The sequence below is a fragment of the Pezoporus flaviventris genome, unplaced genomic scaffold (assembly GCF_033815535.1).
Source record: "Pezoporus flaviventris isolate CSIRO_AGI_PZ_B2104156 unplaced genomic scaffold, CSIRO_AGI_Pfla_v1 ptg000070l, whole genome shotgun sequence".
Classification (NCBI taxonomy): Eukaryota; Metazoa; Chordata; class Aves; order Psittaciformes; family Psittacidae; genus Pezoporus; species Pezoporus flaviventris.
This window is the reverse complement of record NW_026892618.1, coordinates 5,559,337-5,573,102: the sequence shown is the minus strand read 5'-3', so window position 1 is coordinate 5,573,102 and position 13,766 is coordinate 5,559,337. Positions and strand designations below refer to the sequence as shown.

General features: G+C 36.7%; 1 protein-coding gene across 2 annotated transcripts in view; it reads right to left on the bottom strand.

Annotated features, from left to right (window-relative positions):
* INTU (inturned planar cell polarity protein) overlaps positions 1 to 13,766 on the bottom strand; it is a 56,474-nt gene that overhangs the window by 15,299 nt on the left and 27,409 nt on the right. For both annotated transcript variants that reach the window (XM_061472185.1, XM_061472184.1), the window contains exons 3-6: positions 12,428 to 12,513; positions 5,991 to 6,194; positions 1,871 to 1,989; positions 363 to 452 (exon numbers count right to left, since the gene is read on the bottom strand). In XM_061472185.1, the coding sequence (XP_061328169.1) occupies positions 363 to 452; positions 1,871 to 1,989; positions 5,991 to 6,194; positions 12,428 to 12,513 (499 nt within the window). The remainder of the gene's footprint in view (positions 1 to 362; positions 453 to 1,870; positions 1,990 to 5,990; positions 6,195 to 12,427; positions 12,514 to 13,766) is intronic.

Here is a 13,766-nt window from a genome sequence, read left to right as displayed (position 1 = left end):
GGGGAAGGGAAATCCTAGAACACATAAAAATATAATATTACTGCTGTTATTCAGTAGTGTCTAATCAAGACTTTACCAAACACTGACAATCACTGTTTTTTTAGACTACACCTACTTCTGAGATCTAATGACACCTTATTCCTTCTAGACGAAATGAAAAAGAAACTGTAACAGTGAATATATAAAAGATGTGAATAAGGTAAATCAAAAAAGTGGAATCACGGGAATAGGAACTAGTTATAGTAAAAAGAGTACATTGTAAGCCCTCTCTTTCTTGCTTTTTTGATAGAAGAGTACAATTTGAGGACACACAATAGGAAATGAAATGAAAAGGAAAACAAAGCAGCTTATTTGAAACTCACTTTTCTTCAGGAAGACCAATTACAAGCAACTTGTCAGCTTCTTTCCAGTAAACAACCTGAACCAGTTTTTCGCATAAGAAAAGGGAGGAACTAGAAAAATTAAACGAGAAGTACTTCTGTTAACACTATGAAGCTACAAAACACGACCTTTATGAGCCAGAATGTTTTATATGTATTTTATATGCAGACTTAACGCTCGTCTATAATCACATGCATACAAGAAGTGGCCTAGGTAATGATGTTACTAAAGAACTTGAAGTCTCTCTGGTTTTGGTTCCAAACAGATCATACCAGTGTTAACAATGTTTTCAAGTGAACTACCGTTACTGAAGCGCCACAGTCATCTTCTGAATCACTCAGATGCTCTCTAAAGGTCTTCCTGCCTCGCTTTTAACACAATCAACTTACAAAATTAATGTCATTTCAGATCACAGTGAGGTAACTAGAGGTACTAATGAAGGTTCTGAACATAGCAGTCACTCACAAAATCATTTAAAAAGACTCCACGTTTTGCAAACAAGACCAAGAGGTATTTGAACATATTACCTGAGTGATAAACATAAGCTTGAACTCTCATGCTACCTCCTTGTATAGAAAATTGCTCCATGAAGCACAGCAATCCCAGAAAGACCAACAGAACTTTCATTTGAACCACAGAGTGAATTAGAACATGAAACTGAATTAGACCCAAGGTTCAAATTAGCAGTAAATCATATATTATGCACCAGGTTATCACATTAAATGTACTGGTTGCTGCTAAAAACGAGGTCTATAAATATCTCAAACACTAAATTTATAGTAAACCCCCACCTTTCTTACTTTCACCTTAGAAATTTTAAATAACAACATGACACTGCTGCAAAGTGAAAAAAGTGTAACAAGCTTAAGCTTGAAAGATTCAGGAACTTAATTTTTAGGATATGGCTCCATGAATAACTTTCTTCACTCATACAGTAAAACTGATGGTGCTAAATAAAACAACAGTGTTATTTCATTAGGTAAGAAATACCTTAGTATTTCTGCAGGTCACCAAAACATTCCTCTCCTTCATGTTACCAAAAGTGCTTTCCAAACAATGCAAATACTACAAAGAAATAAACATCCCCACCCCAAAAGTTACACCATACATATGCAGACACAGTAATGATAATTTACTCTTAGAAATCGGATTGCAGCTGTTGCAGAATTTCCAGTCTCCATACTACAGTGCCACAGAATCCCAGCTTAGATAAGGGTGCTTTAAGAGATTTAAGGAAGGATCTAAAACCAATTTCACTGAACTAAAAATCCTAGTCATTGCCACCCATGAGAAATTCCTCTAAATCAACGTACATCCTGGCTGAGCAGCCCAACTTCAGGCACGCTGTTCTAGTTAAAATATTCTTGCCCAACAGGTAGAGTCACTCTTTTTTTGTCTGGAACTGGATGCACAACCCATGTGTGGTTTTCTGTACACATATGTATAAAATAATAAGAGTAGTAGCACATTACATTTCAAATATTTTTACCTGATAATCTGGGTACCGGTAACACTTTCCAGTATGTCAGACAGTGTGAGAAATATTCCTCTCACACTTTTCAGTTTTTGGGATGCTTCTGATACAGGGTACTGATAAAGGATTTCTTGCTGTGAAGAAAGTTAGCTGTTACTTAAGCAAAACAAAACCAAAGTCACCAAAAGAACCCAACCCAAAACTAAAAAAAAAACCTCAAACAATCAAAATGTTCCTCCACATTTATTACTTTCTGCTAAATTGTGACATGCCAGAAATAATACATGCAGTATTAAGCATATCCAGTGCAGAGTACAGTAAATTATCTTTCTACATAAACAAAAGAAACACAGACATGATTAACTTTCCTATTTATGTCACTAAGCACATCCAGCCAGTGCCAATACCCGTTAGAAAATTTTCCTTCATCAAGATTAAAAGAATATAAAGTTTAATTACAGAAGGACCTGGCAAACTTTGCATTCTTACCCAATTTAATTAGCTCTATTTTCAAATACTCATTAGTAACAAGGATCTTTTTTTCTTGAATGAATCCCTCAGATGGAAAAAACCCTGCCATTTCCTAATTACAGCACTACAAAGGGCTAGAAACAGCTTTTCTTTCTCCTCACTATGAGCTGGGGCCTTTACACAAATTCATTTCCCAGGGAAAGAAAAGACAACTGTAACAAAAGGTCATTGCTGTATCATAGATATACATTAATGAGTTAGCAAGGTTCAGCACACATCACCATGCAAGATCAACTGTCTTCAAAGCAAGGCGAAAGTTCATAGGACAATAACAATGGAATTAATACATAAGAAGTAGCTAATTTCTTCAAAAGTATAAACCCTCCTTCAATCAAAAAAACCTCAAACCTGGACAGGCTGTCTGAACTAATGCCTTATCAAATAGCTTCGCTTTTTTATTTTATCCATTTCTCAAACTGAGTCTAAAGAGCATTTTAAAAAATGTGTTAGTGCAGTCCTGACAACATAAGAAATGGCTAAAAGAAACCGTCAAAAGGGTGCCAACCAGCTAAAAACCTATAATCTTCAAACACACTTCACTGACAATAGTCTTTAAACTGCATGTTAAGTACAATTAAAAAAGAAACAGTAGATGAAAGACAACTGTGTAGTCTTAAAGATTAATTCAGAAATTATAAAACCAGAGAGAAAAGCTATAGGAAGTACAAGTCAGTGTCTGCATGAACCAAGCTATCTTAACAGCTATTTGCTAATAATTTGCAAGTATGCTAAATTCATACTTCCAGAAAATACTATCACGTAGGAGGAACAGGAACATCATTCATTTTAAAACATGGCATTACCAAAATGAGTTCAAACATATAAAGATGTGTAGTTTGTATGCTGGTACAAACAGCACACATTATAACTGTAATATCTACCTTGAACTAACACATACAAAAGACAAGATAACCATACTCACTGAAACTATTATCATATGGGACACCCCCACATCCCAAATGATTTCTAATACTGCTTTCCTTTACAATTGAATAGTTAGAGCTCACAACTCTTAGAGCTCATTAACTCTATTTTTAGGTGCCAAAAGCTCACAAGTGGAAGAATTAGTTACTAGCTTTAGTTGCCATTGCTTACATGGATGTGATCCACATACCCTGTCTCCCTTGGACATGGATAAAGCAGCTTAGTAAAGGATCATTGTATTTTTATTGCGCAATATGGCATAGGCGTATAGTATCTTCACTGCTAATTTGAAGTACTGCTGTAAACTAAATCTGGAACAGGACATCTACTGGATAAAAGTCTATTACCGCTCACCAAATAAAATTAAAGACAACTGCCTTGAAGAAGGCAGCATTCTTTTGTTCAGAAATGTTAAAAAAAGAGCTTGACTGCACCAGCGAAGCATCTCTCAACATTAGAGACCATCTGGGGCTCCCTAGCTGCCAGGACTTCTTAAGAAACAATTGTTCCATGGTATGAAGGGAGAACAAGTGCATTACAATCCCTCTTTTACCTCCGCTCAACATTCATGGTTAATCCTGTTTCTTGGGAGAGTGTAAAGCAATAATGGGGCAAGAAAGCAGGGCTCCTGCTTTCTCTTCCTGCATTTACTCCGAAGTGCAGGAATTGCAATTAGGCATTTGCATATCTATCACCTACCAACAGAGGAGCCAGAGGCCCTGAAATACATATTTTTAGTATTTCATAAAGTTCATGTGGCCAAGAAAACACTGGTCTTTAGGTCTACAACAACCATCCGTAGCTGTTCTAGCCACATAACATAGCAGTCTTGCACTGCAAACTTACAACTGAAAAAAAAGAGAATTATTTGCAATAATGTAAGTTCACTTTCATAAAGCATCTTGGGTTTATTTAACTCACAGTTAAATGAGCTCTTTTCATTTTTATTATAGGGAAACACCAAAGCAGAAAAATACCACAGTATCACAATTTAATGGGAGCAGTCTTCAGGTGGGGAAAAGCACAGAATGACCTTGCCTTGCTGCAAAGCTATTAAAAAAAGAAGTAGTAATTATGACAAACACCTGTGTAAACTTATTCTGCTGAAGGTACCTCCCATGAAAAAATGTAGTCTCTTAAATGGGATTGGAAAGGGCTGCAAACCAAAGCTTACAGTGTAGTATCTTGCTGTAATATATAATGAAGCATATGCTACCTTAAAAATATTACATTAAGAGCATGATTTATATTGTAAAATCAAGTATACCAGAGATAGGAAGTACTGGATTTATGGCTGCCTAATAAGCTTTAATTATACACATTCATCTGTCTGCCTTGTCCTCTGCATAAGACAGGCATCTTTCAGAAAAAATGTAATACTCAAGACAACCTCATGCTGTGGATGTACGAAAGGGCTGAATTAAAGTTGCACAAGTAGCCACAAATCTGCCATTTCCTAGCTTTCAACTACTTGATTCTGCAAACTTCCCAACAGTTTTTATATGATATCATGACAGTTTTCTATGACATCATGTAATTTTCTAGGGTTCTCCTCCCCAGCCCTGTCTCTAAAAAATTAAACTCCATTATGTGTGGTTGAAACACATTTTCTGTATTACACAATGCTAAAAGAGCAATACAGACTTCTCTCTCTTGAAAAATTAACAAAAAAAAGACATCTCAAAGAGGGGATGGACACTGACTGGATTTAAGGATTAATTTCAGGGAAGTGAAAGGAAAATGTCTTTTTTCTGCTTCTCACTCCATCACTCTTCCTGCCACCCCAGTCCCTGGGGACTGGCAAAACTTGTCTTTCGTTTGATGTCTTCATATCAAATAATGTATCAAATAATATCACTAGTGCAGTATGATAAATCTAAGTTGAACTGACAGAAGGGGAGAAGAGTTTTATTCCAAATGTCTGTTCCCCAAAAGTCCACTTTGTCCATTTGTCATTCTCAGCGGGGGTAAGAAGCCAAACTAAGCCCTCCCCTCTGTTCTGTGTCCCTGCATTCTGAATGGAGTATTTGTAGCTATGGCTACATCACAAACAACATCTACACAAAAACTTACAATGGGTTATACCTACACTGGCAGTATTCTCCTGAACAACATGAAAAGGAAAGAGATGTGAAAGGAAGCTTTACAGGACAAAGGAAAAGAACTCCAGTAGCTCAAAAATGTCACTCAAGTGAAAATCCACAGTTGGTTGCGAACAGTAAACATAGGAGAGTCCTCTACAAAAAGGCACATCAGCATTTCAAAACAGGAGGAGCTAGGCAGACTATGTATGTGGCCTGCCAACAGCTCCTGCTGGGGAAAATTTTTTTGATTAGGCAGATTTCATAGTTTGAGAGGCGTATTGAAAACAGCTCAGTGAGCATCTAAGAGACAATCATGACCTTCTTAATTGATCTCTGCTTTGCCTGTTAACACCTCAAGGCTCTTCATGTACAGATATTCAGCACCAAAGAGATTTCAAATCCGGAGTCTGTAAACAGTGATGGTAATTCCCACCCACCCCAGAATTTCAAGCCTTATTTCTGTCAAAGTGGACACTTTATGGACTATTCATGACTCAAAATGATAAGATTTATTTTCATTTCATATCAAAAGGTGTAGCAGTTGCTGTTGTCAGCTGTTACCTTTCATCTTCAGTTTTATTTAGTTGGCCACATACCTCATCCTTAGATGTTTCAGAGTCCAGTTTCAGTGTGAGGAACATAACAATATGAGGCACTTCTTGCAGAGCCTGTTGATGGTCCATGCTATCTTCTCCCCACAAAAGCCGAACCAGATTGTTCATACTTGACTGTGCCCGTTTATACCTTTGCTGAGAAGTTTCTTCAGGCTCAAATATTGATGTTTCAAATGTAAGTTTAACCTATTAAGATAATTAATTATTGTGAAAATGAGGCTCTCACAATTATGTTCTAATCCCAGATGGAATAAATGCAGTTTGAGCCCTTAAGTTTTCTTAGTCTTACTGACAAAGATGTAAGCATTCAAAAATTCCTGCTGTTTGAAGAAAACCAGATAAATATTCAGTGTTACAGAGCCACCTACTATTAAGAAGAAAGGCAGCTATCACATGTTCTATGAACCATATGAGTAAGCATGTGGTTTGGTGTGTTTTCATACTTAATTCTTATGGGTTTGAGAATGGAAAAATACACTTACTGCTCTGCGGTTCGTTTGAACACAAAACCTATTACCATGCTTTGGAAATACACACGTTATTTGACTTCTTTCAGAATGTCAGCACTTCGAAGTATTTATCCGCAGGGCTCTTTCATGAACATTGCTTTGCTATTCGAGTGCACTGACAGGTACATTTGCACAGGGAAATCAATTTACATTAGACTGGAAGTCTGCTAATTTGTAGCACTCAGCAGCAATTCTTTCCATGTGCCCATATTTCAGTAGATTATTTTTTTTTTTTAAACTGTAAAGTCAGCAAGTAAGTTCTGCTGCTGTATTTGACAACTGTACACAACTAGCAAGAAGCATAAAAATTATTTACAGCACTTGCTGCATTCTGTCTTCAGATGGAAAAAAATGCAAAGCACAGAGAATTCGCTCTTAAAATAACAAAGTGCCGATAATCAAGCTTACTTTGTCAAAAAATTACTTGTTTAGTGTTCTTTATTTCACAAATAAAGTGACCACTAGGAATTTTAGTCTGTATTTCGGGGGTCACAAGCAACACAATGTCCACACTTGGCATGGAAATTTGCTTTACAGACCTCCTTTTTATGAGCGCTGTCTTACAAAAATTATGTTTGGTAGGTGTTCCAGCAGTGGTGAAATAAAAAGAGTCTTTTTTTTTTTTTTTTTTTTTTTAATGAACACTTAATTCTAAGTATGAAAGGATTTGTGAGAAATACCTTGCTCTTGACTGATCATGAAATTGTAATGTTCAGAAAGAATAAACTGATTTATTTTCTTGGATGATAACTTTAGTTTTCATCATTGCTCAAAGTGAGTAAAAATGCATCTATTTGGACTAAGCAGGCACACTCTCAGTTCCCTCCTTCGTATGCTTTTACTCAAGATTTTTGTCTGCCTTGAAGTACCCTTAACATGCCTACTGACTGGGAAGTTCTAAACATAATACATCACACTAAATCCTGCTTCTTTCTAAAGCTGGTGACAGTTTAGCCTAATGATTGATGCAACAAAAAAGGTTTATATTTTCCCAGTTGCAGCGAATTTGAAAAGCCCAAGCAGAGGTAATTTATACATTTAAATACAGACAATTTACATTTTCATAACTGTGAGCAGTGCCAACAAGAAATAATAATGCTTTAAAACACCCACTGCCTGTCAACCTAGATCAGACAGAAGTGCCATCATCAGCTCTTCCAGTTACAACATTTACGGGATCGGCTGCTGCCTTCCCACTTCACTCCCTCCCAACACTTCTCATTAATCTTTTCTTCTCCCATTTTGGCTGCTGTCAGCTTGTTCCTCTTTTCCCATTCCCTGTAACAGCAGTGCATTCAATGCTTCTCTCATGCCATGTGCTACCATTTTCTTCTCTGACAGTAACTCATCCCTTGCTTCCTCCTCATTATTTCAGTTTTGATTAATTACACTGCATATTAACAGGACTCAAGGAGCAGAAACACCCAGCTAAAAGCAGTGGCTTTATTAAGTCCCAGTAACTTGATCATTCACAGTTTTATAGATGTATGTTTTCTCCTCTGGCATTCAGTGACTCAGTTCTCTTTCTCTGTCACGCCATCTGCATGTATTTCAGAGGATTTTCCTCATACCCTGTGTAATTTCTTGCAGATTTCCTCAAGGCTCAATAGTTACTTCTCTTAACTTCTACATCTTGTCTGTGGACACTCATTCATGACACTTAGGCTACAGCCTCTACACTAATGACGCACAGATGTAATTCTTGCTGCAGTCTATCTTTGAGTCCCTTGATTAAAAATAAAGCAACCCAAACTGAATCTGTCTTGTCTTAGAGACACAACCAGATAGCTGTCCAAGCAAGAGCTCAAAACAAATGGGGACAAAACGAACTTTAACTCTTCCTCCTCCTGCAGGCATCCATGTTGCCTCCCACCCCTCTGTGGACAATACTGCCCCACTCAGACGGGAAATCGCTGTGTTTTGAGAAATATCTCTCTCCACAATTTGACAAGTTCCTTTCCAAATCTTGATTCTAATAGCTTGAAACATGACATTTTCTGTTCCTCTCTACTATTGCACAAGTTCTAATCTATTTCCTGCCTTAAAAAAATACTGTAAAAAAAAAAAATCTAAGGTGGAAAATACTGCAATAGAAAATTACTGAGAAACTACATTTCTATGTATCCTAACACCCCCCTCCCCCCCCCACTTTTTTAAGATGGTGGAGAAATCAGTCTTCATCCTGAGCAGTACACTGGATCTGATTAGATATAACTACTAAAGTATCCTTCTGTAAATGCTGATGATGAAGTCTTTCACAACTTTGATTTCATTTCACCTAAAGAAAATCAGTTCCATGCACAGCAGAAAATGGAAAAGGAAAGGAAATGAAGAATGGGAGAAGCACAAAATGTATTAGTATTCTAACTCTATGCAGCATGCACACTATGACATTAGAACAGTTGTAAAAAAGAATTTAATCAACCTGAAAGAAGGCGCTGATGAAGGGACAGTAACAGCAAACTATGAGGTACACGGATGGAAATTTTTCTACTTAGGAAAGATGCGACAGAAGCAGAACATGACAGAGCTTTCTGAAGTCAAGGAATGATAAATGGAAGTTAACTACTCATAATGCAGGAACCTGGGAGTATGAAATGTACTTCATTAGATGGCAGCCTGAAAAACAAGGAAAACATACGTAACACAAATCAGTTCTGTAAATCACAGCTACAGGATGCTGTGAAGATCAAAGGAATTTTAAGAACTAGATTAAAAAAGGAGAAGGTACAAACTTGTATGTGATCCAACAAGTCGCTATTGACTGCTGTAACTATTGACTGCTGTAAGCTGGAAAAGTAGGATGGGAAGGTCACTCTGTATTTAATTTCATAGAATTACACAACAGTTTGGGTTGTAAGAGACCTTAAAGCTCACCCAGTTCCAAACCCCTGCCACAGCTTCTCTTGGCAACCTGTGCCAGTGCCTCACCACTAAAGTCATTCCCCTATGTCCTGTCACTAAATGCCTCTCCATCACCCCTGTGGGCCTCATTTAGGTATTGGAAGGCTGCTACAGTTTGTTTCTTAATGATTTTTACTTATACGTTTGCCCCTATAAGAAAACAGAAGACGAAGCTGTGACACTCTTGGTCTGACGCCAAAAGGCGTACTTTCTGTATATCAGCAAGAAAGCTGTATGTCTTAGAATATGGATTTTATTACAGCCAGAGCTGGTGGCATTGCCTGCCTTTTAAGACTGCCTGCAATTTCCTGTTGTTAAGTCTCTGTTTTCCATATGCTTATGGTTTGCACAACTCTTAACTCAAAATTTCAAGCTGAAATTTCTGATTCTGAATGTCTGCCTTAGGCTGAGTATTTTCAGAAAGTTTTGGGTAAAATGGTTCTGCAACTTCTAAGTGTAAGGGTAAGGAAAAATATATTATTTGAAATATCTTCCTTTTCCTATGCTGTCTTCTCTGTCTTGTGGTGTTAGGAAACAGCAGCTGTTTTGATGACTGGAATTTAAAACTGTATAGACTGCAGCATATCACTTTATCTTGCATGCCTAGAAGCTAGTCTACCTAAACTGAGGTAAGGTTAACAATATTCTGGAAATATAATAATGAGAGATGTTATGCCACATACTGCAACTGAGATAATCTAGGTAGTCAGTTTCTGAAATTACTTCCAGTAATTTTTAATACTGAGCCCAGAAAAGCACTTCACTTATGTAAATAACTTCTGACTGCAGTAAAACTGCTTTAAACTGCATTTTCTTTGATATTTTGCAACATGTGATGCATGAGAATACATTAACAATTTTGCTTGTATAAAGGCCATCTTTATTACTAATTCTTAGAAAGAACTACCCTCTCTTTCTTCAGCAGCAGTGTTCTACACTGCAAAACCCTCTCAGAGCTATGTATTTAAATTCTTCACTGGTGTATTTCAGCAATCAGTCTGGCTTGACTCAAACTGCACAGTAAAAAAAAAAGAATAATTGCACTTTAATAAAAGGCTTTGGAAAGCCAACATGACAAACAGTTACACATTTCAAGTAATCGCTGTCTACTTGACAGATTTACTGACAATGTAAACATTAATGCTACATTAAGAGTAACTACTGTATAAAGGGTTGCACTGCATTTTAGCAACAAATAATAGGTATACTCTAATCTAGCAAAGATACAATTACATAAACTATATAACCTCTGCTTTTTTAATCATTCTGTATTTAATAACAGTTACAACAACTCCATATTTGGTCAAATACAGGCAAGACAAGGTTTTTCTACCACGGAGCTCTGCCAATACCTGACCACAACTCTGGTAGCTTAGGCAAGCTTTGTACTGTCAAACATCTTGGAAAGCTTCCTGACCTGACATACTAATAATCATACTGCAGTTGCAGATGTAGTTCTACAGGCACTATGTGAGTTGTGAATGGAAGCATTTTTAAAAAAACTTGTTCTCATTTCTGGAAAGTAAAAGATTTCTATTATTATCATCACCTCATATATTCTACCTGAAAAAAAACTACCATGAGCTTACAGGCATACTGTAAGAGACATGATAATTTTAACCTGCTCAATCTCCTAAATTGCAACTTTTACTCTACCTTCCTTAAATCCAGGAAGTGGATTTAAGCAGAGTAATTCAAAAGACTTAATTTTATGCTACTAACAACCAAGGTAATTAATACTCTCCTGGTTTAATTCTGAACTAGCTATCTAATTCTTTATTACTTAATTCTTCATCATAGCTCCAATTCAGCTAGAAGAAAAAGATACGTGCAGAAGGTTTAGGGGAAGGAACACTATTCATCAGGTCAGGTTTTGGTTTTTTTTTTCCTATCAATTTTTAATCCTGAGTTCTATCAATCTTTATTACTCTTCAGTTTTGAAAGATCTTAAAGAGCATTTAATCTAAAAGCTCTTTAAATATCCAAGAATTTATTTTTCTATTTAAATAAGAAAGCAGTACTAGTTTTTCCATTTAAATGCTCTTAAATATCTTTAATAGCACTACTTATTAATCCAGGCTTCATTTTACTCTCCTGTGGTCTGTAAGCTCTTCTATTGATGATGAGATATTTATTTTATGAAGTATTTTCATAGCAACTATTACCATTTTAAGAATGGTAATTGACAAAAACAGCCACTACTATCCTGCAGTTGACATATTTTTAAGCTAGACATGAGTATCTTGTTTCAGACATGCTGCCGCCAGACTGCACATCTCCAGCACTATTCATTACCCACCAGGAGCAAGACATCATAGTATTAGATAACCTTGTCCTTCTTTTGAACACTCTGCTCTCAGCGAATGAACAACTCTCAAAACAACCATTCTTGACATTTTTACCCAGAACTACAAGTTATCACTGGTTAAAAGTTTGTGCAGGTTTCGAAGGAGTTATTTCCCTGTATTCAACAACAAGTAATTGATTTTGATGCAAGTGGCAATGTAATAATCAAATTGTTTTCTGAGCAGAAAAAGTAACAAAACTTACTTTTCCACACAGGTATGCACTAGTTAGCACAGAGAAACATAAATACTCAGAATCCTGCACGCACAGAATCCCTTGATACTCTCACTGGGCAAAAAAAATCAGGTGTTATAGTTAGTCTAAACCTACAAGTATGCTGCTACCTCTCGTACAATGCTGCACGTACTTTCTGACTCTGCTGATGACAGAGCATGTAACTGCTGGACTATGCCTGATGTCTCTTAATGGGACACTGGCTCGAGTCACTTACTTGCACTTACTTATTTTTCACAAAACTTACCAGAATTAAACTCCGAAATTTCTATTCTAAGTTTGACTGAAGTCAACCAAGGTGTTCAAAGAGTGGATGAAGAAGTTCTGAGAAAAAGACCACCTAAATTCTGTTTCCTATAGAAAAAGGGTTAGATACAATATCAGTTTTTACAGAGGACAGTTGGAGTAAAAGTTCAACTACTGTACCTGCATAGGACCTGGAATGCAAGACAGAACCCTTTCTATGTTTTCAGAATTCACATCAACATCATTTACAGCAACTAGAGCATCTCCTGGAGATAAAAAAAAGACAAAAAGCATGAGAAAATTAGATGGTATTACACAATACAAATCCAAGTGTTTTGTCTTAAAAATATGACATTCAAACTATCATAAATGTCCTTTTGTTACATGTAGATGGTTCCTATGTGAAACATTTAGTATGTTTAGAAACAGTCTATTACCTCAATGCTTTTAAGGCCTTACTGCCACACTAGTATCATTTACATGAGTAACTGTCAAAGCCTCCCCCCTCCATCCAGGCTTACGTCACTGGTGTTATTTGATCAGAAAAAAAAACAACTTCACTCATCAAGTTATGCCCAAGATTTACTTTTTTTCCCTCCAAAACCACCCGTTTACTTGCCAATCCTTCTCCACTGCTATCTCCGCTGAAACACTACTGTTTCCAAAAGCACACCAAAACTCACCCCTTCCTGTAGCAGCTTACAAGTTCTAGGCCATGATTAACAGAATTAATAGTATATTAATTCTCAAGAAGGTAGCCAAGAAACACTACATGACAAAAAGAAAAACACAATACCTGGATGCACTAGGAAAAGCATATCCTTTGAATGTATGTGAGTATAAGACCTGAGAGAATCCCATCCAGAGTACTTCTTACAATTCTATTCATCTGTGCGCAATAAAAATGCAATCACATGTGATGAGATACATGGAAGTAATACTGCAGTGACCAGGGAAATGGAAAACCCATGTATACTGGTTAAAGATGGGGTGAGTAATGGCTAGGTGCAGAAGCAGCTAGAGTAGAAAGCAGAGGGTTCTGTAGTCTCAAAACAGAGTATTTCTCCAGCCACCTGGGACTGAATACCTAACACTTTAAGCCTTGACTTGGCAACAAAAATGTGCTCAACTGCAGAAATAAAGCACTGAACAACTGTAAGGTTCAGTACATATTTCAGGTTTTCTTGGGAGACTTGCTCAGCTCAGACTAACTCAGGGATGAAAATAACATGCATAGTAAGGAAAAGCAGAATCTGTGTCTCTACGGCCTCTCAATTTCCTGAGAATCTCGTAACGACAATAGAAGCTGAAAGTTTAGAAGAATTCTGATTATTTATTATTATTCCATCTTCTACCTTGTTAAATACTATCAAATACAACTGGAATTCTTCCCAGGTACTAGGCTGATAGCTCAAAATTGGTGTAACACACAATTAAGGCCAATGAGATAAAGAATATTCTTCGTGACTAACTATCACGACAAAAAATAAAAGCAAAATCTCCCACCAAATGCAAGCAA